We start from the raw sequence: 25,905 nt of genomic DNA on the forward strand, positions 1-25,905 counted from the left end.
AAATGTATGCTATTGGGGTTTGTCTCTGTTCATCTACAGGCTGAGCTGTTGGCTGTGTGGTCTCACTTGCCTTAATTTCCATCTTCAAAATACCTTGTGTTTATCAGGTTGTTTAATCATATTTTTCATTTGTTTGGTCAAAGTTAAGAGCTTTATTTTTTGATAAAATGTTATTAAACAACACAACACAATGAAAAAGGAAGACCTGATGGAATTAATCAGGGTTTACTGGTTCTCAAAATTTTTTTCCAGCTTTATTGAAGTATAAACTGCATATTTAAAAAATTTTTTTTTCAACGTTTATTTATTTTTGGGACAGAGAGAGACAGAGCATGAACGGGGGAGGGGCAGAGAGAGAGGGAAACACAGAATCAGAAACAGGCTCCAGGCTCGAGCCATCAGCCCAGAGCCCGACGCGGGGCTCGAACTCACGGACCACGAGATCGCGACCTGGCTGAAGTCAGACACTTAACCGACTGCGCCACCCAGGCGCCCCTAAACCGCATATTAATCATATTTTTTTCTCATCAGAAAAATAGAGAAAGCCAGTATCAAAACAGATGTTTCATAACCATCAAATAACAGATGACGTAGCAGGGTAAGAGTTTTTGCACCCTGTCCCCTCACCTCTTTCCAAATTCCTATGCTAACTGTTAAATCTATGCTTACCTAAGTCACCACTATAGGGAGGGAGTCAAAGAGTGATGCGTTGTTGCAACTTGAGGCTATTTCTTACCTCCAATCTCTGTGCCCTCCTTGCAGTCTGGGTCCCAGGTTGCATCTGCATGATTAGAGCATTCCTACATTGGATACTACGTTCAGAGGAGGTCACATTTTCCACAGATGGTTACAATATAAGGTTGCTCAGATCGAAAATGAGGCATGAACAAGTCTGAGCCATGATAAGTTTACAATTTAAAATGGTTAATTAAGCTATCCTGACTGCCTGATTTATTCATTCACTCACCAATTATTCGTTATGCACCTATGATGCAGATTTGGTCTAGGCACTGAAGATAACATGAGGGGCCCCTGGGTGGCTCAGTTGGTTAAGCATGGACACTTGATTTTGGTTCAGATCATGATCTCAGGATTCCTAAACTTTAGCCCCATGTGGGCTGTCAGTGCAGGGCCTGCTTGAGATTCTCTTTCTCTCTCTCTCTTTCTCTCAAAATAAATAAATAAACATTAAAAAAAGTGAATACAAAACAGTCCCTGCTGTGTAGCTCCTTATAACCAGTGATTGTGACAGTCAATCAGATAGGCCATTTCAAAATAATGTGCTTGTACTATAGGATACCTGAGGGCCCTATCTCAGTCTCGGTTGGTAAAAGATAACTTTCTGAAGGCCTTATTTCTAAATTGAAACCTAAAAATATGAGTAGGACTTGGCCAGATCTAGAGGGTAAAGGAAGTTTTCCTGGTCTACATTTGATAGCAAACATTTGATTAAAAAAAATGAGCATTTCTGTTTTGCTTAAGCCTTCCATTATTATATTTTTAAACTACACTGAGAAGAAATCATAGCTAAGGGTACTATCATTACACATCTTGCATAACCCAGCATTGAAAAAATAGTAGGAATTTAACATCACCATAAAAGAGACCTAATATTGAAATCAAGGAAATGGCAATAATGGTAACAATCCAAATATAATGGAAAAGTAAATAGCATATAGAACCTTTTCTGCCCATAAGTTGGTTCACTTCTGTACATCGGTTCATTTATTATTCATTTCTGTACGAAGCACAGTTCACTGGACAAAGGCATGGAAGATTTCTTTAATAACTCTCAGTACTAATTTAATTCTACTTAAACACACATATTCTAGTGAATGCCACATGCTTTTCAGCATGATTTTATGTGTAAATCAGGATAATATGTTTTCAGATCATTAAGTAAAAGGAAGCATGAACTAAAACCTATTTAATCAATGAGGTGTCACCTTTAAACTGCCACAAGGTCATAAAAAAGATAATTTCAAAGCTATAAGTTTCCTAATTGTAATCAACAACAATCTAATGATGAAAAAAAAGTCTGTCCTAATGGCTGTAATAAACTTGAGCAAATCACTGTCTGTCTTTGAAGACATTTTGCTTCCTCTTTGGGTGAAGTGACATCTCCCCAAATCTCAATTTCTGACTGTGGCAAGTGAATGATTGCAACATACCCAGAGAATATGAGCCTTCAGAACAGTGTGCAATGGCATGAATAAGCCTCCACAGAGTAGAGATAGAAGTGAACTCAGCAGTTGACTTCAGTTCTACTGTACCACTAGAAACATTTTTAGTTTCTTCCTGTTTGCATAATATTAATTCTTCTACTAACCACTAACAGATACAGGTACAGACTGTATTGAGCTGGCATTAGGTGCTTGCTATGTTTAACTGAATATTATACACACACACACACACACACACACACACACACACACACAGAGAGATTTACCACAAATTATTAGGCGTTCCTAAACAGATGAACAGTGAATTAAATCAGCCTTATTTTATGAATGAGACACAGCTTGCTGTACATTACATACCATCTAAATCAGTGAGAATGCCATGAAAAGAATATATAAGTCATTAAATTCCCACATATCCTATTAGGAAGGTATTGCTATGTAATTAAAAAATCTCCATCAAATGTTCTTTTTTAAAAAAAATTTCTTTTGAATGTTTCTTTAATTTTGAGAGAGAGAGAGAGAGAGAGAGAGAGTGAGGGAGGGGCAGAGAGAGACTAAGACACAGAATCTGAAGCAGGCTCCAAGCTCTGAGCTGGCAGCACAGAGCCCTTGGCAGGGCTTGAACCCACAAACCTGGAGCTCATGACCTGAGCTGAAGTTGGACGCTTCACCAACTGAGCCACCAGGTGCCCTAAGTCATCAGATGTTGTATCACTTCTAGCATGTTGAGTTAGATTTAAAAATGAAAATATGAATACTCAAGGTTTCTTTTCTTGATTTTGTTTTGTATTGTATTTTTGGCCTCAATCCTTAAACAAGCCCCTATCTAAATTCAGTCCCCCTTTTTACTGGTTTATGAAATATGACTCTGAGTTGTTCAGCTCTGTCTCTTTCACACATTCTTAAACAATGCAGCTTCTGCCATATAGAGTTTCAAGTGTTTTGGTAAACATCTATTCATTGAGTCTTATAATGTCATGAAAGATGGATAATGATGAGTGCTTTTTATGATACAGGAGGTATTGAATCTTTCCTTGGGAGAAGGGTTCCATACACATTGCAGGTTAACCCTTAATTTTCCACCAGCAATGAGATTTTTGCTGCTTTCATACCCTTTCTGATGGGAGAGATATTTATCCAGTCCCACTGGTTAACAACATAGTGACGTGCTCCCTTTGTCCAGAGCACCTCCTTCTTGAGGCTGTTAGATTCCATTTGCCTCAGTATTTTCAGAAATCATAAATTTCTGAACACTCAATTGAGAATCACACTCTTATTATTTTGAGAAATGTTTTTTGTTAAAGGGCTGTACATATCAATATGAGAGGGAGTGTTCTTTTCAGCAAATTAGCCCCACAAATAGTTAAAACAAGGTGGAATTGACTACAGGCCAAAATAATAATTCTAAATAAGTCATCTTTTCATACAAATAGTTAAAATGAAATATATCTTGATTGTATCACATATAAAAGTGACACTATTGAACTCTAATCATTAGGACATGGAAGTTAAATGTATTTTTCCAGTGGTATGAGTAGTGTTCCTATTGTATAACCTGTACACTGGCCTTTTTCGGCATCTGGAAAGGTTTAGATATATAAGGCTCTTTGAAAAACCAGGAATGAGAACCAAAGCTCAAATTGAAAATATAAATTTTGAGGGGCACCTGGGTGGCTCTGTCAGTTAAGTGTCCAACTTCAGCTCAGGGCATGATCTCATGGCTCATGAGTTCGAGCCCCGCATCAGGCTCTGTGCTGATAGCTGAGAGTCTGAAGCCTGCTTTGGTTCTGTGTCTCCCTCTCTCTGCCCCTCCCCTGCTCGCACTCTGCCTCTCTCTGTCAAAAATAAACATTAACAAAACTAAAAAAAAAAAAAGGAAAATATACATTTTGAGTCTAAATGAAATCTCCAAACAAACAAAAAAAAAAACATTTCCCAGTCTTTTTAACATGAACAGCAAGAGATATATGTGTGTGACATATACCTACATATACACACAGTGCAAGATGAAAGCAGTCTCGACAAAAACATTAATAAAAATCAACAAAAGGGTCTCAGTAAAACAAAACAATGACAATCCAAACACCAGAAATACAACTGAGCCTCCAAGTTCGAAAACAAAAAATTATTCACACAATAAACAAGCGCTCAGTAGACTTGAAGACTTTGTAGAGCATTTATATAAATTTGTGTAACAAACCTTGTTTATAGACTTACCCCCTGGTGGCATTGCAATTGTTACGGGGTCACTTCTCAAGCTGCCTTGGCTATTGGAAACATGCACTTGTACAGTATAGTTAGTGAAAGGAACCAAGCCCTCGATGAGCACCCAAATGTCGGTCTCCTCACCACTGTGCATGACTCGTGTGCCATTCAGAAGGGTGTAGTTATGATCTTCTGATAAAAAAGAAAATTATTAAAATTAACGTATATATTTAAGAGTTCATTCATTTGTCTCAGTGGCCAGAGCAACTGAGTTGTTATTCTAAGATAATGTGAAGCTCTTACAAGTATCATGCCTGTAAGGAAAAATACTGCACGGACATACAAATTGATCCCTTCATGGATTATTTACAATTGTTCGAGGGTTTTTTTACCCTTGGATTTTATGTGATGTGCAGCCTGGAGGAAATCACACTCTTTCCCCCATCTAGATTGGTTCCAAATCCAAACGGTACATTCCAATTATACATGTCGATATTTCATTTATCATCAGTTGGGGTATTTGTTGCTCATTTTCGTGAAAGGTAGGCCACTGCTTTTCCTCCAACACCTCTTCAAATCAGAATTGGCCAGAATATTCTGAAAAGCAGTATGTGCTCACTTTGGGCAGAAGCTCTGGTTTTAGCTCAATGTTAAACTAAAGAGGCTGCCTGGTTTTGTACGAGAATCACCTTCAGTGAACTCACCGAGCTGCACCACCACCATCCTTCCAAACTTGAACAAACCCCTTTTCAAATAGTATCATGTCTGAGATACCGGAAAATACCAAGGGTTTTATCTTCCTCTTCTACACAAATGAATTACATTCAAGGTTCAGAAGAATTAGAAATTAGGCTTCAAATGAGATGAGGGCTACTCAAAATCCCGTCGTAACATTTATTTCATCGTCTATATTAGATGCTTTCCTGAAAAGCTTACATGAAGCAAATTTTTCAGAATATTGGTGAAATTTAGTAAAATTTAATTATAACTATTATTTTGTTTTGGGGGGTGCAAGAGAGCAAGGGGCAGAGAGAAAGAGAGAGAGAGGGAAGGGAGCTCACCCGAAGTGAGGTTCATATTTCACCCAAAGCAGAGCAGGAGCTCCCCCAAAGCCCGGCTCAAGCTCACAAACTGTGAGAGCATGACCTGAGCCCAAGTCAGATGCTTAGCCAACTGAGCCACTCAGTCGCCCTAGTTACAATTATTCTTAAAACACAGAAGAGGAGACCCATTAAGAATAGCAATATTTACCTCAAATAGCCTTTTTTTCTTTGCCAAAACACTTTTTACTGTAGTACCTTTCATCACCCCACACAAATTCTACAAATATAGGCATATGAATAAAAAACACACATGTTGTTGAACTTTAAGGGGAAAGCATATTTGCAAGATTTCCAGATAATGATACAATCTTTATTGGCTAAATGTTTAAAAATTAAAAGATGACCACATACTGAAAATGATTTTGCATTGCACAAAAAACACAATCTAATAGTTGCAATATTTACAAAAATATCATATTTTTGTAATTTTTTACAATATATTTTTGAAAGTTTTTGTTTATTTATTTTGAGAGAGAGACAGAGAGAGCGAGGGAGGGGCAGAGAGAGAGAATCCCAAGTAGTGTGCTCTTTAAGTTACTTAATATTTCTAAATCTCAGGTTTTTCATCTGTGAGCTGGGAATGATAATACTTTGATTGCAATGTTATTGTGCAGACTAAGTGAGATTATTTCTTTACACAACCCAGCAGGTAACTGATGTTTATCTATAGAAGCTAGGAAGTATGACTGTTTCCTATAGTACAACTGATACATTCCAAACAAACATTTAGAACCAGAAAGTGATTAAGACTTCTGCATTCTGTATTTTACTTTCTTGGTAGCAATTACCTACCTATTACATTCTCCCTCTCTCCCGCCCAACAATGTATTATTAATAAAAATTCTATCTTTTTCAACAAACAAAACAAAATTAATGACACCTGCTACCACTAGGTCATTGTCCCATCAGGTTATATGCCAAACTCTATCATTAATAAGTATCAAATCACGTAAAAGATGTATTATCTCATGTCTAGTTATGATAATTTTCATGAAATGTGGGTAAGGCAGACACAAACTTTAAAAATATACAAAAAAATTAAAAAGGTACCTTTTAAGAACTTTGGGAGGAAGGGTGTAGCTGAAAAAAAAAATGATTGCTATAAAATACACAGGTCTAAGGTGTTTTCTATGACCAGAAGAAATCCCTAGTGTCACGTAAGAATTTATTACTCTGAATTTGAAATTGGAACATTCAAAGGAGTGTTTTATTCCCAAGAGAATAAGTGGTGCTTATGGGCTAAAACATGGGGAAAATAATTTCTATTCACTTTTAATAAAATAAGGCGAAGATATATTTACCGCTTAAGAATTATTATAAGTTCCTAAAATGCAAGTAAACACCACAGCTGTCTGTATGTAACACACTTCAACAAGAAGTCCTGAAACCTGAAAATTCGCCTTAAAAAGACATTTCTAAGTGACAGTATATTAGCTATCATAGGTTCTTTATAACTAGTCAACCTGATTAGACACAAGATTGTTGACTCCAACCGCATACAGAGAGCAGGTATTGCTACGTTCCGATAACAAGGTGCCCAGGATGTAGAAGACATAGTTCCTGCACTCAAGAAACCTGGGTAAGTTTAAATATGAATCCTTGTAAGTACTAAGAAAAGTTACATTATCCACATTTGAAGATCTCGATTTCCCATAATGTAGAACTCCACGGAAGCATTTCTGGTTCTAGCTGACACAATTGCTGTTGTCACGTGCCCAGCTGTAAAATTTCAGAAAGGTCAGCTTAGCCTGTGAGACCCAGGGCGAGGGTCAAGTCCCCTGAAATTGTGTTACCTGAGCACACCTCACACACGCACACACACACACACACACACACACACACACACACACAAATGAAAATTGTAAAATCACAGTGAAAATTCTAAAATTAAGCCAAGAGAATACAATTTTCAAGCCAGGTGCAAATGTAAGATCAATGAGTTAACATCTATGATTATAATACTAGTGTGGTTTTTTTCCCCTTGTATTTTGTTTGTTTTTGAAGGAAATTTCTAGCCATAAAACAAACACTTTTTGCTAGCTTTGAAAATGGTGTGGCAAGGGGAAATATATTAAATACCACTTTATTCTAAGTTTCCCAGATAACATTAATACATGGTAATTATACAATTAGTTGTAACATTAAGTTCTAGTTATAGAACAATGATTACTCAGTAATTATAAGAAGTATATAATTACTCAATAATTATGAGAAGTATGCAATTACATAACCATTTCGTTCAGCTCACAAAAAGAACTTGTACATCTACAGGAACCACACAGCCGAATGAGTCCAATGCTCCCTTACCCCCAACGGACACGCAGCTCAATTTCATAGGCCTAGAGCAACCAACAGGATTTCAACCCTCAGTAAAGCTCCAAACTCTCCAGATTCAAAACCAAAACGGGACCCACAGATTTGGGTTTTCTCCACTTTATTCTGTCTTCACTTTCTTCCTTTGAATTTGACCAGTTTGAGTTCCTAGAACTTGGGGGAAAATTCTTAAAATGCAAGTCCTCAGATCCCCCTTCTTGAGAGGGTCTTGCTTTACTGCTTCTCACTGCATAAACTTGGTTTTCAGTGGGCTGGAAAATGCAGCCCCGTTGGTCTAGCCTCAAGAGTCAAGCTGGAAAATGTTAAAACGATAAGCATTCCCTATCAGAGGTGACCATTTCTGTCTGGTCAGCCTTAGCGCTGCCCCCATTTGTAAGTATAAGTGAACGGTGCAGGCCCAGTTAAGCTCCAGTGTTCTGGAACCACAACTCTCCCATCACCCTACCCCCAGGCACCGTGAGTGTGAAAAGGAGCTCCCCTCATTCACCTCTTTGGCTGTGGTCTGCACCACTGGGCTTTAACCCGGGGGTGGTACTCAGCACTTTGCAGATGAGGTCATCTACACTAGTGTTCTAGGGTTCACCTCCATTAAAATCACCTGGGGGTACTTCATCAACATCCACATCCCTGAATTCTACTCTGGACCTACCGACTGAGACTCTCAGAAGTTAGGGCCCAGGAATCATTGATGATTCTTCTTAAAGCATGCTGAACTACTGATTTGAGGGTCATGTAATCCATGTTCAAGCTAGTCTTAAAGCAATGGTCAAAATTTATTTCCTCTGTTTCCCAAAATAATTAGGTCACTTTTGACATGCTTGTCAATGATGCCTTTAGACTATAGCTTTGGGCTATAAAATGTTTACTTTATTAGTGAAGTGATGCATCTTCAGTATAAAGCAGCCTCTTGAGCCAGACTTATCTTTTACAGACTACAAAAGCTATGAATTTGTCCTGTAAGAAACACTTAAATACGCATAGAAATAATTTTTAAAATGAGCAATCATTTTTCACACTTGAGAACAATAACTTCAGGTTTCCTAATAAGTATTTCTCTCTCTTTCAGTCTTCCCACTGAGGTTGCAGGGGAAGGAGAGATCCTTTGCTATTGGCCAACATCATGCATCACAAGCAAAAGACCCACAAGTTTTGTGTAGATCGTGTAAAATTTTTAAATAAGCTCCTGGAGGCTATCTCAGGATATTCTACATTCTACAGGATTTTCAAAGAAGTTAATTCACTCAGTGAATTTCTGCTTTATTTCTGCTTTTCTGCTTTATTTTGAAGAAAAAAAGTGTTAAATTGAGAAACAGCTCAAATAAATCTTACATGTCCGACAGATTTTACTTATAAAGAACATTTTCTTAGCTTCAGATGTGGCATCCTACAAAAATGTTAATAGCACTAATGCCCATTTTCCAAGGCCAAAAATCTTACATTTAACGTTATTTGGCAAATAGTAAGATACTTTCTATACAATTATTTTTTTAAGCAAAACCAATGTAAATAGATATGTATGATTCAGGGATGCGTAAATGATTGCTATCTCAGGAATATCATCCTATGGGGTTCTCTAGATTGATATAACATAAATGGGTATCCTTTCCCATTCTCGTTATAATCGTTGTCACAAGAATTTTAATGCACCATATATTCCATAATTTTTTCTTCCTCTGTGCTGTACTGCTCTGACCTTTTCAATATTCTATAATTTGACTGGCTGGCCATTTCAGTTCTCTCCTTTTTACAGCCTTATTAACTTGTGGGAAAGAGGTGAAATGAACAACCAATCAGAATACATAATATTGCAAAGGTCAGCGTAGTCTTGTACAGTATCATCACACACAGAAGACTGTATGCCAGGCATTAACATCCTGATATCTTATTCATGTGACAAAGATTGTAACAAGAACAGAAAATGGCACAACATGAATCCATTCTCATGACAAAGATTATAATGAGAAATGACAGCGAACAAACCAAACTGATTCTTGTTACCTTGTGAGGATTTTAGATGTCAGACCTGGTCCTGCTTTAAGTTAGCCTTTTTCTGAATCCAATTACACCTTAAGGTAGGAGAGGTGTTAACTAATTTTCCCACTTCTTGCGGTAAAAAGAAAACGCTATATTTTCCTGGTATTGAGGTCTCAATTTTACTGTGGTTCAGCTCCATCTCATTAGCACAGAATTCTGCCAATACCAAAATCAAAAGACACAGAATAGCAAACTGCAGATCTGGGCAAAGTGGTGAATAAGGCCTTTAATGTGAGCTAATAATTCTAGGTCACTCTATAGCATGTATTAATATTTAAGTCACTTTTATTTATTCTTTCTGAAGATAGTATTTCAAATTATTTTACCCTAAAGGCAAGTGTACCCTCCAAACTCCATTATTATAATAGATATTATCTTGGTAGAGATCTAAATGGTACTGGGCATTTGGTGATTTTTAAGTTAACATGTGGCTAAAGAAACCTATCCCTGACCTTAAAGTGTTGCCAGCATAGATCTATACCTGCATAGCTGTCTTCTCCACAGAACATTTTGAAAGAGGAAGAAATGAGTAAACTGTGAGCAACTTCAGCCTCTGAGAAGGACAGTGCTCTATCAATGCATCATATTTCTTACCATTATTGTAATTACTGTAATGTGATTTTTAATTAGTTGTCATCTAGTAAAAGCTGTACTCCTTTGAGTCCTCTTTAAAGTGGTCACTCTGCTAGAATGACAATTGTAGTTTAGGGAATATATATACATAGAATATTTAGCCACTCACCAAAAGATGGTACAGAAACCTTGACCTGAGTCTATGCTCATGCAAGAGCAAAGAGAGCTTGGTAGATGCTGAGGTTTTTGGCTTTGTTCTGTTTTTGTTGTTGTTCTTAATGTGTGGGCAAGACTACACCAATATTGCACGATTACTTTTCCATATATCTAAAACATCATTTTAAAAAGTCATTTGGAGCATGGTTTCTTTCCATCAACTTTGCTTTCTATACCATAGTCAGGTTTTTCTAAGTGGATCTCATTTTATTAATACCAGAAAAGAACTGTGCGTGTGTGTGCGTGCATGTGTGTGATGTGTATACATAGATAGATACATACATACATGAATATATACATAGATCAATAGACATACTGATAGATTGATTGATAGATTTCTCAAAGAGTACATTTCTCAAGAGTAATTTACCACAGTTGTGGTAGGTATGGTCCATTTTCATCAACTATGCTGTACTCTGACAAGTCATATTTTTTTCTAATTTGATTTACATTTTCCCCATTTGAGCAAAGTGTTAGTTGTCCAAATGAACACACTATTGCCATTATCTCAATCAGCCAAGAGCTATTTGGGAAAATATGCTATTATAGAAAGTGGTCTCCAGCTTCCAGAGTAAATACTGGAACATGACTGATTAACAGCAGCTGTTATTTCCTTTTGGAATTCTAGTAGAGCCTTACGAAACATACTGTGTTGAACTTCTAGTACTACTGGGATCAACTGCATAGCTCAGCAGTCACTGATTACAGAGCACCCTATCCCTAATTCTTAATGAAGTGTTTACAACTTTCTTTTTAGTTACTTAGATATATATGCCTGAGACAGATTCTCCATTAAAGGAGAATGCCCATTTGGGGTGGGATTATATCATGTTTTGTGGTGACATCTACCTGCTTTTTGTGCTGCAGTTACCATGTCCTGTGTTCCTGTACTAGTTATGTATTGCCACGTACTGACATTACCACAAACTGAGCAGCTCAAAACAACATATACTTCTTATCTCATAGTTTCTGTGGATCAGAGGTCTGGCAAGCTTAATTGGGTCTTCTGCTCAGGATCTCAAAAGGCTGCAATTAACATGTTGGCTGGGACTGAAGTCCCATCTCAAGGCTCTACTGGGAAAGGATCATGTCCAGCTCAGGTGGTTATTGACAGCATTCTGTTCTTTACAGGCTACTGAAACTTAGTGCCTCTGTTTCTTACATGTTATTGGCTAGAGGCTGCCCTCAGTTGCTAGCTTCTTGTTGGCCAGAAATTGCCCTCATTTCTTTCTGATGTGGGCCTCCCCAACATGGCTGACTGCTTTATCAAAGCCGGCAAGGAAAATAGTCTCCTAGCAAGATGGGTTACATTCTTATGTAACATTATCACAGGACTTGCATCCCACCTTCTTCTGGCCAATAGCCATAGCCTATTGGTTAGGGAAAAGCTACAGGTTTTGACCACATGCCAAGGTAAGAGATTACACAAGGTCATGGGTACCAGCAATCACTGATCACAGAATGTAATAATGGGATAACCAGGTGCTATCTTAGAGTCTGTGTGTTACAGTTTCCAAGCTGTGGATACGAATCTCCTTGCTAAGAAGAGAATTAGGAATAAATTGTGGACTTTCAAAAGTTTATGTATTTTGGGAGAAGAATGGATAAATTATTATGACAGAATTACCTTTCCAAAATACCTTCCAAAATAAAACAAAATGGAAAAAAAATTGGAAAACAAAAATAGTACGATTAACAAAAGAGCTGAAAATCCTGGAGTGAATGTATAAAGGAAAAGGAACAAATTAATGATTTAATTTTGAAACCTCACAACAAAAGAAAGATAGGGTAAATTTATGCTCAGCATAGCACAGTTCCTAAATGCTCCTAGAGGAAGGAATATAAACCAAGCAAAATCCTTAGAACTCTTCCTAATCTTCTCCAATCTTCTGAAGGGAAATGAATGTAGAGATAGGAAGAGCTGGCCGTCCTACCTCCCATTGTGCCGAGTTGGGGGAATAAGCTGATGTTACTAGGATTTGAGGATGAATGTCAATAAATACAGTGGGTGTTGCTATAAGGGACATTTAATGAGATCTGAGAGGAGACTGGCAAACTAGATGCCCTAGAATTCTGCATTTATCCAATGCATTTTAATCCGTATTCTCTATTTTGCTCCCATTCCCTCCCACCTCTACCCCAAGGCTATAGACAGGTACATTAATAACAACACTCAGTTCTCAGAGCTAAGATTGAGAGAAGACTAACTAGCACCAGAAAGGAAAAGAAGGAGCCATCTTCAGCACAAATGTAAAGTCTGGACAGAGCTGACCATACAAGGCATAAGCAAAATACATTTTAAGGAAGAAATAACATATTGAACATGCATACATATAGTCAAAAGAAAAGAAAAGATCCCAGCATAGAAGGACAAAGTAGGGGCGCCTGGGTGGCTCAGTTGGTTGAATGTCTGACTTCGGCTCAGGTCATGATCTCACAGTTGATGAGTTCAAGCCCCACATCAGGCTCTGTGCAGAGCCTGGAGCCTGCTTCAGATTTCTCTCCCTCTCTTTCTCTGCCACTCTTCTTCTTGCTCTGTGTCTCTTTCTCTCAAAAATAAATAAAAGTAAAAAATAAGACAAAGTAAACCACACAGACCTGGGGGATAAATATGATACATGTTCCCTGCAAGATAAAAAAGAATATTATAAAGCCGGAGAAACAAAGTGGAAATTAGGAAAAAAAAACCATAAGTATCTAATAAAGTTAGAAAAAGTAAGGAAAACAACAGAAACAGCTAAAAGTTAAATCAATGGCATGATGGAAAGCCTTGAGATAAGCACAATCAATGCATAAGAAAAAAAATCAAGAAATTATGACAATGAAAGAGAAGATGATATATACAAAGAAAATGATAGAAATATAATTAGGATTTTTTAAACAAAAGGATAGCTTAGAGCTCATGTGGACACTGACTACAGAGGTGCCAATTAGATGCTTCCACCTGGGGACTACAAAGCTTGCTGGTCACTTAGGGATTCCTCTAGATGTCTGTAGAATTGTTGAGAATGCTGAAGCAGAGGGGCATCTGGGTGGCTCAGTCTGTTAAGCGTCTGACTTGGCTTCGGCTCAGGTCATGATCTCATGGCTTCATGGGTTTGAGCCCCACATTGGGCTCTGCCCTGGCAGCACAGAGCCTGCTCAGCATTCTCTCTCTGCCTCTCTCTCTGCCCCTCCCCCACTCACACCGTGTCTGTCTCTCTCAAAATAAACAAATAAACTCTAAAAAAACCACAAAGAATGCTGAAGCATAGCTGCAGTTATCCGGGGCCACTGAGTGGTGATGCTCTCCTGGTGGGGGGTTGGAGGGGTATTTTGAGGTATCTTGTCTCGGCCAAGCTATCTGTGGTTTCTACACAAGTCTGACTCTTCAGTTTTCCTGACAACTTTTGGAAATGATCAGTTCTCTTGTAAGAATTCATTTTTGCCTTAATTAACCGGAGTTGTTTCTGTTGCTTGCTACCAAGAAACCACCCATGAATTGAGAGAGGTCTGAAACGATGTCAGCATTTGTTAACATTGGTTATTTACAGGTAGATTCATTGTTATTTTTCTATACTACTTACATTTTTAAACTAGCACACATAATTTTTGCCAAATCAAAAGCATCATGAAACAGTTAAATATCCAAGGAAAATATATAAATTATATTTAAATTTATAACTAAATTGTAATAAAACCAGGGATCCAAAAACTACAGCCTACGGGTGAAATTTAGCCAGCTTCCTGTACTTGTAAATAAAGTTTTATTAGAAAACAGACATTTGTACTTCTAGGTATTGTCATGCTACAGTGGCACGACCAAGTAGTTATGGCAGAGGCCATATTGACTACAAGGTGTAAAACGTTTACTATCTGGCCCTTTAAAGAAAAGTTTCACCTCTGGGTTGAAAAATTAAAGTGACTATCTCTTTAAAGATGTTATGGCTTCCTGAACAAAGAGAGTCATTTCCAATTTCTGGATTGATTTTCTTGAGTACACTCTTTTCAAAGAATGGAACGGTGTTATGTGGAAAGAACACTGTATTGACAGAGCCCTGTCTTATGCCACTGCACTATTCTGTCATTAATGCTTTGAATGTCTTTTATTATTCAGCAGTTACAAATGCAAATTACAGAAATGGAAAGAAGCAGGAAGAAAATATGTTACAGACAGTTCCTAATTCCACGTGCCCAGGAAGTTTGTAAATGGAAATCCGAGTGCATTGTTTTGACTGCAGGGATAGCTGCCGTTCTTAAGGCTTAATAAGAGTAACTGAAGAATAATTAATGACTCTTTGGATGAAAGAAGGATGGATTTACTGCATCAACTGCTTCTCAAAGACTTTTTTAAACTTTCAAACTTATGTGCCTTCTAGAGGTAATTTGCAAATATACACAAAACATCTCCTTCCTACAGATCTTAGTGAAAACAATTAAAAGGCTAAATGAGGCTAACATATTTGCTGAAAGAAGCAAATGCAGTGTTAACATTGCCTTGGAATTTATTTTAAGGGAATGCCTTGGAATTTAAGTGTACCAAATATTGCCTTATTCTAAATATAAGAAAATGAGTTACAAAATGGTTTAATTGTGCCTATGCAGAAATTTGGCTTAAGAACCAAGAACAGGTGGCTAGAGTCCGAAGCAAGAGAACTATAATGTGGTACCATGAGTCCCAAAATAAACATTCAATATGTAAAGGATCATAAGATATAAATTTGTTTGTAAAGCAAAGAGGGTTTGATATATAAATGTTGCCCTCTTGAGCAACAACTTAATCAATTTCGCTCTCTAATTTAAAGTTGAACTGTTTGCCTCCTTTAAATCCCCCGATAGTGGCTTTCCAGCCTGGATAATTATGGAAATGAAAAGAACCAGCTTGAATCCCGTCAAAGGTATTTTATTCACCTTAACTGTTTTCTTATTAACCTAGTTAGTGTGATTAGGTTCTAAAATAAATGTGTGAAAATAGGTAACAATCTCTGTCATGAGAAGGAGTAAATCACTTATCTAATGTAGCCTACGAACGCAGTTTATAGCTACCAATCGTATTCGTTGGTCTTTTTTAAAGAAAGAATAAAGTTATTTGAAAGCTAACCTCACGTTAAGAAAAATACTGAAAAGTCTGAAGCTTATAACAGTGTTAATAGTCACATATTTGAAGTCTTTACCTTTTTTATCCTTGCTCATTCTCTAGGCTTCCATTGTCAGTCTACAAATGAAAATTATTATCTGCTTTTTAAACGTGATCATAACTCATAGATGCCAATACGAATATTCAGTTCTTGGGGGAGATGATCAGTAAGAAACTGGCTAAGAAAGCAGACCTGGGGATCTCCAATCCATAATCAAATATCTAGATTGATTGTGTCACTTGCACTCGTATTGATTTCAATTGGAGTAGCTCACCCAAGGGAATAATAAAAATGTGGAATAAAACTGATTTATGAGAACAAAATAAATCCTTCTGTGAGTGGTAATGAATTGGTACTATTTAACCCTTTCAATCACAGAGTGAAAAAACTATTTATTTTTTAAGAATGCTGAGCTGGCCAAAAGAAGTCATATCAGAAATGCCAATACTGCCAAGTGCCATTACACTAAGTTGTAATACTGAGAAAAAAATGGCACTCTAAACTTGATGGAAGGCGTCATTTGACATACGACATACTTTGAGCTTTCCGGGGCCAACTTCTATGTCCCATCACAAATGATGGACTTGGAGATCCAAAGCATTATGGAATCGCTCAATAAATGTTTATTGTACTTATTTACATGATTTATAAGACAGTCGAGAAATAAGAACAAAATACGGTAGCACGGTAGCTACATTTATTTTTTTTCCCCTAATGTAGATGTTCTTTATTTTACTCAAAATTTATTATATAACAGTTTAATCGAGGGTTATCTCCAAGATAACAGAGATACCTGGGGGGAGACAGCTTTCAGCATAATTAAGGCACATACAAATATTTGCCTTAAAGAAAATTAAAGGGCTTAAAAAATAAGATGACTTGTACGTAGAACCAGAGCAACTGTTTAATTATCAATCCAGCCAACAAGTTGATTTAATGAGGAAAAACATGTTACCTCATGTTCTCTGAAATCCAGTAGACAAAACATTCCCAATAGTTTGGCATTGACTTAGATTTTCACTTTTTCACTTCTAAACCTGTGCTGTCATATGCAAAAGCCCCCTATCTATATGTGGCTATTGAACACTTGAAATGTGGCTAGTGTGGTTAAGGAATTGAGTTTCTAATTTTATTTAATTTTAATTAATTGAAATTAAAAACTGATCATTGATTTAGTTACTGGAAGATTTTCACATATGTGGGTATGGGAATCTACTTCTTTAACTGAAAATTACATAAAAACTAAATATAGATCAAACATTTCTGATCAAGATTACCCTCTGAACTGAAGTGCCCTTTAAGTGTAAAGTATACAAAATTCAAAATTCCACATATATCTCGGTCTGTATGTCTTTTAGACAGCATTGCTCTGGTATGCTAAAGGGAAAACTAGAAGGAAACTAAAGGGAAAACACACTTAAAATGCAGGTTCATTTTCATCTTAAATCGATGGAAAGAAACTTTGTTCCAAGATCTGCCTACGTATATATATTCATGCAAAATGAAGGTGAAACTCTTATTCACAGAATGCACAGATTCTGTTCAATACATTGCACTTAATTCATAGTCCTGAGAAAGCTAATTTCAGAACTACCTGGAAGGGACTGCTGTAAGAAGGAGTGAGTTGATTTGTTATCAGTTCTGTCATGTGGCTTGTACCGTCATGGTGTTTAATGAAAGCATATAGAGGTAACTTTATTTATCCTCTCTGGCATAAAAAGGCTTTTAAAAAAATTAATACATTTTACTATTTACAATGAAGCATAATTTAATTCAGTTTGATGGTACCATAATTATTATAGCATAATAATTTTTCTAATATAACTTTTGCATGTATGCCACAGAGAGTAAATCATTAGACAGGAAACAGTACAAATCAAAAAGATAATAAGAAACTCTATTATCATAAAGGAATAAATTATTATGGAAAGGGGAAAGTGAATCACTTTAAGTTTAAGGGATTCAAGTAAAAGCAAGAAGATAATAAACAGTAATTGTAATTGGTTGGGCTTGAAAGAAGTCAAGGCCCAAGATTTTTAATGCCCCCTGGTTAATGAAGTCTTTGGTTCCCATGTTCTCATGAAAATTTTCAGTTTTAAGGTCTGTTGTTTCCTAAAATATTCCAATAGTTTTCCTATAAGATGATACGGGCTACAAATTCCCTCCTCTGTTTTTTTTTCTTTTGCCTTCATTCCTTCATCTAATTATACAAGAAATATATGTTTATTGTAAATTTTAAGACTACATCAGACACTATGAAGAAAAAAACTAAAATTATCTAAAATTTCAGGATAATCATTGTTAACTTCTTAATATTTTTGTGTATTTGGATAGGTATCCTCTCATATTTTTAGACACACATATATAAATATATTCTTATATTTTACATTTACAGAATTTTGTAATACTCATTATTTTGTAGCTGCAATATTATATATTTATCAATAAATGCACATCTACATAATCTTAATAATGAATTTACTATAATGTGGTTAGTCCACCTAGTTGGACATTTAAGAACACCCTCTCAAGTTTTGTTACACAAATAAACTTTACCAAAAACATGATTTTAGAAATATTTTTTGTGCCTAATTATTTCTACTTATTAAAAAAATTAAATGTTTATTTAGTTTTGAGAGAGAGACAGAGACAGAAGGAGAGTAGGGGAGGGTCAGAGAGAGAGGGAGACACAGAATCCAAAGCAGGCTCCAGGCTCTGAGCTGTCAGCACAGAGCCCGACGCAGGGCTCAAACTCACGAGCCTTTGGGCCTTGAGATCATGACCTGAGCTGAAGTTGGCTGCTTAACCAACTGAGCCACCCAGGCTCCCCTAATTATTTCCATTAAACACTTCCAAAAGAGGGTACAATGGATACAATGGGTACAAATGAATACAAACATGTTAAACCTTTTATATTTACTTTATAAGCTTATTTTAATAGTCTCAAATTAATTTCTGGAAACAAAAAATTAGTCAAATAGTTTGGTTGCAGTTTACCTAAAATAATCATATTGTATGGGTTATACTTGTGATTGTAACTTAAATTAGAGACCTTTTTGTCCACAGTAAAAGCATCCATCTTGTCTGTCAGTGTATTATATACATCTAAATTTATATAACTAAGTGGGTCGGACTCATGGAAATGTTCCTTAAGTATAAGGACCTCTGTATTTTCTGTCTTAATAGAGCAAGAAAAATTAACTCAGAGATTTATAAATGCTTAAAGAAAGTATTGATGGAAATGGCATGTCTTAAAACACAGATGTGACACCAATAATGATTCTTTTAATATTATACTAAAAATAAACAAGCACAATCACAAGAAAAGATAAATAAAAAAAGTAAAATACCTGGACATAATCTGAACAAGAAACAGGTTTTTTTTTATGAAAAAACTTTTTTTTTTGACCGAACTTTATTGTGAGATACATCTAAATAAATGTAATCATAACACATTGCTGGATGAGAAACATTGGAAGACGTAAATTCCTGATGGATTATTTTATAAAAAGATGAGTCCATCAAAAATATCAGCTGCATTTTTTTTCAACTTAATTTAATATTCACTTGGAGGAATATACATATAACACCTAAGACAAAAATGAGGAATAAGCTGCAGGAAGAAGACGGGACCCATATCTGTAAGATACAAAGGTATTTTCTAAATATTTAAAATGTTGAAAGCAAGGAGATGAAATTGCCGTAGTGATGACTCCAAGAGAAATAGAAATATGAAAGAAGGAATAAATAGCCTAGAAATAAGCATCATCACACATATGAATTTAAGACTTGGACAAATTTAGCAAAATTAAACAACATAATGCTTTAACTCTGGATAGAGAAAATTTTTTTTTTTTACAAAAATAGAGATTTCATTATCAAAAATACAAAACATTTCCTAAACCTCATAAACACATCAAAGAGACAAACTGAACCTTTGACACTATAATGGCCAATAATTGCTATTCATAATATTTCAGCTTCCATACAAATAACAACTAATTTAAAAACCTCTAAAATCTCCTGGGCAAAATGGGTGAACAAATAAGAAAGACAAACAAATAAATAATAAGCATATGGAACATGTTTGCTCTCAATAGGAATAAAAGAAATGCAAATTAAAGAAACCGATCATTTTTACCTGTCAAATTAGCACAATTACAGAAAGATAAACATATTTGTATACCACTAGGAAATGTAAATTGATATGATTTTCTTGAAAGCAATTTTCTAATGCCTATTAAGAGTCTTAAAAAATATTACCAACCTTTAATTTAACAATTCCTCTTTTAGCAATATATATTAAGGATATATGCAGAGTTATATGTTAATAATAAATATTATTTCTAATTGTAAAAATAATAAACTGAAACATCCAATAACAATGAAATGAAATGGCTGATATATTTTGATATTATAACCCAAATAATGGAATGGCAATTGTGATAATAATGGAACGGCTAATCATTTTGGTATATCCATACTAGCGATTTTCTGTACTTATTGAGAATGCTTTTTATGGGTGCATTTTGTGTGATATGAGAAATACGATGTAATGTTGAATGAGTAAAGTAGGATATAAGGTGTTTGTGGCAAGATCTCAAATATATATATATATATATATATATATATATATATATATATCTCAAATACATATATATAATATGTATAAATCTTCATAGGAGAAAAGATTGGATGCCAACCAAATGAAAATATAGCTCATTTATAATTAGTATCATTTTGACAAAAATATTTCCGAAGAAAACAAAATATTTCAATCTAAGCCTACAGCTACTAAATTTAAGTAATATTTGTCTGTATAACAACTAAAAATATTGATAACCCTTTGTAGTTATGCCATTTCTCTGCCCAAATCCTTAAAAATATCCTACAGGATTCTGCATGAAGTAGCTCTTGCCTAGCTTTTACTAGCCTCATCTTAGGCCATTTTCTTTTCATCCACTCTCTCCCAGCCACACGGGCCTTCTTTCATTTCCTTAAATCCACAAAGATTTTACTTTCCTTGCACCCTTCACAAATGCCATTTTCTCTGGAATCCACTGTCATCTATTCTTCTCTTGAGTTAGTGCCTAAATGTTATCCTAAATGTCATCTGCTGAAAAGGTCTTCCCTGATCCTCCAATTCATATTAAGTTCCTTATTATGCAATCTTAGTGACATGTCCTTTTACTTTATCTCCCCAAAGAAGTTTGACTACAAACAAAAACAAAACCAAAAACAAACAAAAAAAGATTTATATGCAACCCTATTTACAAAGAAAGCAAATTCTCAGAAAACTATACAAAATCTTTGTGCTTTCTTAAATGGTCTGCTAGCATCCTTAGATTCTGGTTTTTTGATTGGGTGAAGTAACTCATTGATCTAATAACTTCACCTAAAAAGTTGGGAAATATTAGTTCTTACTGGGATGTTCTTTTATACAGCATGATGATTTCAGAGTCATCTAATAGTACTTTCTAAGGAGCCAAACAAGTTTTGTGATCCTTGTAATACTCTGTGATGATGACTCGTCATCATCCAAGGAGTCTATCCTGTGACCCCTCCTCCCCCGCACACCCCCTCCCCCCCCCCCCCCCACACACAGGAAAAGTTCAGGAATCAAAGGAGAGAATCTTCAGCTCTAGCTGGAGCCTGTCTCAGAGGCTCGGGTAGGACACTGGTCTGAGAGGACAAGATTTTTTTTCTATTTCTTTCTATAGTCCACTCTTCCATTCCCTTTTAATATTAATTGATAATGGACACTTATCTATCAAGAGCCTCCTGATTCAAAATCCAGATAATTATGTCTAATGGTTATACTTTCAGTCTAGAAATATCTGAAACCAACTCTACTAATGCTATTTATTCAGCAAAAACTGAACACTTGCCATGACACAAAAGCATGCAGGAACCCACACCTGACTGGTATATTCGTGGTATACAATATTGGTTCAAATTATTATATATTTGCTTCATGGCTGGTGTTTCCAGGTGAACCTCTTCACGTGTATTAGAAACCCCCAAATCAGCCATGGTGTGAGTTTGACAATGTCGAGCATTTTTAAATGCTTTAAGTATTCCCATCTGATTTAAACAAACAAACAAACAAACAAACAAAAAACAAAACTATTCAAAACCTTCCAAAACCCAAGTCAATACTTAGGGGGTTGATCTGCTGATGATATGCTCCATCTATCTGACAGTCTCTTTTTATGAGGCAGTGGAATGGAGAGATCCTACAGAATGACACTGCAGAGTTTAAAACACAAACTTCAGCCGAGAGAACACACAAGTCTGGTGCTCTCTCATGCCCCTGTGGACTCCGCTCCCTGACACCGTGCTGCCCAGGGCTAGGATTTGCATTGCATCACTACGTCGTTGCTTCAACAGACACAACAGCACAGACTTTGTACTTGTTCATTATGTCAAGAAAATAGCCAATTAGATATGAGACACAAATTCAATAAGCTGCTGTGTGAGTGTTGAGAACAGATGAGTTCTTAAGTAATTTTGATAAATTAATGCTTAACTCCATTCTTGTGGAAGAATATCTCCTAATTACATATTTCTATAGCTTTATTGGCCATGACATGATATACAATCAGAGGTGTCAATATATTCAGCGGGTATATATTGTATAGCTTGATGTTTGGAATGATATACATCTTATCATTGCCTGGTCATATTTTCACCAATAATACAGCAATGATTTTTTTAACCCCAAGTAAAAAGCTTTTTATCTCCCATGTGTTTATTAGTTATGTGCATTTGTATCTCTAGAAATGTGTTGGAACGTTATGGGAAAGTATATTAACTGTAATTGCTTTTTTTTGCAGAAGAGAAATTTGCCTCCCAAAGAAATAGGGAGAAAGTAATTTTCTCTATTTCCCCTACGTTCTTACTGCTCTTCCTATTAATCTTTGCTGTGAACATAACCTTTTCCATAGCCGTCATTCCTAAAATCTCCTGTGTTGATTTTGAAAACATATGACATGGTCAAGGAGAGAGGTCCAGGGCTATTATGTGTTGCCAAAGAACTCCCTAGCACAACGCTCATTTAATTTCTTCCGTGTCTCTCAAAGAAATTGTATGGTCAATAATCATCTAATGTGAAAAAACCATAGTATAGAGCCTTTCACATGTCTGTGCTTGATGAGTATTTATGTATGAAATACTATTACCTGCTACTTTAAACCTCCATTGAGTTTCAATTTTCATGTATTTTTCATGTGTTGGGTTTTTATTTAACACAATGGGATGGAGCTGTACTCTCTCTGACCTTTCCTTCTGAAAATATGGAGAACCAGGTAAGTGGTCCTGAGAAGAAGTGGACCAACCACTGGCCGAATTCCTCTACTTATCCAGCTGCCAGGCAAACATTATGTTCCCTCTGCTCCGCCGCTGTTCTCTTCCACCCCCAGAATACACTTGGTAAGATTTCACTCCAGCTGCCTGACCCTCTAACTCATTCCGGGGAAATGAATTCAAATTGCTTGAAAAGAGGCTGCCTCTTTTATCTTCCCACTGACTGACAAGCAACTACAAAGTTCTCCGACGGGATTCCAAGTTACAAGCTGTACTGCATCACGGCAACAATTCCCCCACTGGCGGGTTTTCCCAGAGGGCAGCATGTCAGAGATACCGCGTTGCTTGCAAACGCAGCTGGGAAAGTGCACACTTCCCTCCACACTAAAAACCAGACATCAGGGACTATAAAACAAAGCTGTCCCTTTTCTAACAGCATTAGCTTTCCTACAGACTCCTTGGAAGTCTGAGGCGTTCCCACGTATAATTATTTTCTTTACCTTCCCAAGAAAACAAATGCTGCTCTATCTTTTTCTTCCCCCTTGTAATTTTTATGAAACATCGTTTATTCTGGGAAGAAAGGCATCCAGAGAATCGGATTGTGTGCAAAGCTCTCTGAATTTCTCTAGGTAACCTTGAAAGAGAGACTGCGTTTTCACGGTTTTTCAAGACTTTTTTTTTTTTAAAGAGATTAATAGTGTTTGAATGTACTGACAATCTAAAGCACTATTTCTGGTGACTGGCAACTCCTGGAGAAGGTAAGACTATTCTGGGTGCTGGTATTTTAAGGTAGTTAAAAATATGCCTTCATCTGGTTTAAACCCAAAAGTACTTCGTTCACTCGGGAAGTTTCAGTTCCTCTTCGCTTCCTTTTGTTTTTAGCTGGGAATCTATGCCAAGGAGCAAACACTTGATACTAATAGTGGAATGAGATACTGACCCCAATTATATAAAAGGAAGAAAAGTTTATGCTTAGAGAACAGTGAATAAGGGCAGCGATCATATTGATACATGTCTAGTTTTTCCATCCAGAAAAATCCCATTCTGTCTTTAAATTACACCCCCCCCCCAGGTGTTACCTGAGAGGGAAGACTTCATGCTCCCTATCTTCTACCTTCAACAACCCAGTATCTTCCACTCCTCAGTACCTCCCAACCATGGTCTTTGTCTTGGTCACAAATAGTCCCGTTTACTTCTCTGACCAAGCCTATTTAGTTTCTGTATTTGTTCTGCAATATCTTTCTGATTTTGGTTTGTGTGATTAGCACTGGCAACTATTGGAGAAGGAAACCCAGGGAAAACACGAGAAGGAAAACTTCACACTACACACATCACCAAAACGGTTCTCCTGGAAAATCACTGGAATTTACATCCAGACCTTTTATCCTTCTGTAGGCTTCTACCTCAGGGCTTCTGACTCACCCCACACATGCCTTCTGTCCAGGCCGAACCAGCTGTGATTACTCCAACTGGCTGCTTAGAACCCTCTGCTTTTTCTAGTCCTCTTTAAAGAAATTTTTGCAAAAATAATATGTATTTCTTGGAGAAAATTTAAAAGTTGAGTACGTGAAAAAGGAAAAATGAAGATAAACCATTCTTAACAACCACCTAGAGATAATACCTATGTGTCTGTGTATAAGTGTGTATATTATTTCCAAATTTCCATTTCCCTTTTTAAAAAGTCTTCAAAATTAATCATGTTTTTTATTTTTCAGGGCCAGCCATCTGTTCTTTCAAGAAAAAAAGTACATTTTCTTTCTCTTCTTTCTTTCTTTCTTTCTTTCTTTCTTTCTTTCTTTCTTTCTTTCTTTCTTTCTTTTTCTTTCTTTTTCTTTCTTTTTCTTTCATCCCTTTCTTCCCTCCTTCTTTTTCTTTCCCTTCCCTACCCTTTTCTTCCACTCTTTCTTTTTAAAAGATTCCTTCCTGACTGAAAGTATCTATGCTAGGAAAAAAAAAATCTCCTAAAACCTTTTTCTTGTACGTTTCTATATTGAGGAAGAAGAATTTTCAGGAACCAGTAAGATGATTTAATTTTACCAGTGTGAATTTATGAAATCACTTTATTTACTTATTCTTAAAATGATATTTCCATTTGCTAATGCTAAATGGTCATTTTCATTACCATCTTTTTTTTCTCCAAGTAGTCCACATTCTCTCTTTCTCAAAAACTTCTATTACATGTCACAACACAAAATAGAGGATTAGGAGAAGGAGGCCCTTAAAGATGAAAAACGAAGCTGCCATTCAGTTTTTCAGGGCAGGTGAGAGTTAACAGTGCTCAAAGGATTGGGCAATTAGCACACCCTTGGTGCCTTGCCTGAGAAACTGAGACACAAAACAATCTGTCAGTTTATCAAGCAAGGAAGATCACTTCCCAATTCATTCAAAAGGGAGGATAATGAAGAATTAAACTATTCACGGAGGGCTCGGTAGTAAACGCTGAAGAAAAAGAGCAGGACGTGGTATTGTCTATTAAGAAGAGGAACAGTGTAACGAATCTAAAGAATCTAGTCGCAAAGCGGTTGGTATTTGTAAAGGCATTCGATAGGTCCTCAGATTTTCTCTCCCTTAATAATGTTGTTTTCTGTTTTCCTTCTTGACCATTAGGTGGTTTTATAATATTTATAGCTGAAAATATTTTTGAAACTTCATAAAATAATTGCATAAACAAATTCTCATCACACATTATTTTCACCTACCAGTTGGATAAAAAATTTATAATTTTAAAAGCAGTTTCACGTAGCCATATTTTTACTACTGTGCTGTCCATCATTTTAGTTTTTGTTCCTGAATTGACACATTTTGTTTATTAAAAAAAAATTCCACACTCAATAT

At 36.2% G+C, this 25,905-nt stretch overlaps 1 protein-coding gene across 2 annotated transcripts in view; it reads right to left on the bottom strand.

The window, feature by feature from the left end:
- The window catches only part of USH2A (usherin), a 773,795-nt gene that overhangs the window by 294,231 nt on the left and 453,659 nt on the right, over positions 1-25,905 (bottom strand). For both annotated transcript variants that reach the window (XM_045048458.1, XM_045048459.1), the window contains one exon: positions 4,401-4,580. In XM_045048458.1, the coding sequence (XP_044904393.1) occupies positions 4,401-4,580 (180 nt within the window). The remainder of the gene's footprint in view (positions 1-4,400; positions 4,581-25,905) is intronic.

Source organism: Felis catus, chromosome F1 (assembly GCF_018350175.1).
Source record: "Felis catus isolate Fca126 chromosome F1, F.catus_Fca126_mat1.0, whole genome shotgun sequence".
NCBI lineage: Eukaryota > Metazoa > Chordata > Mammalia > Carnivora > Felidae > Felis > Felis catus.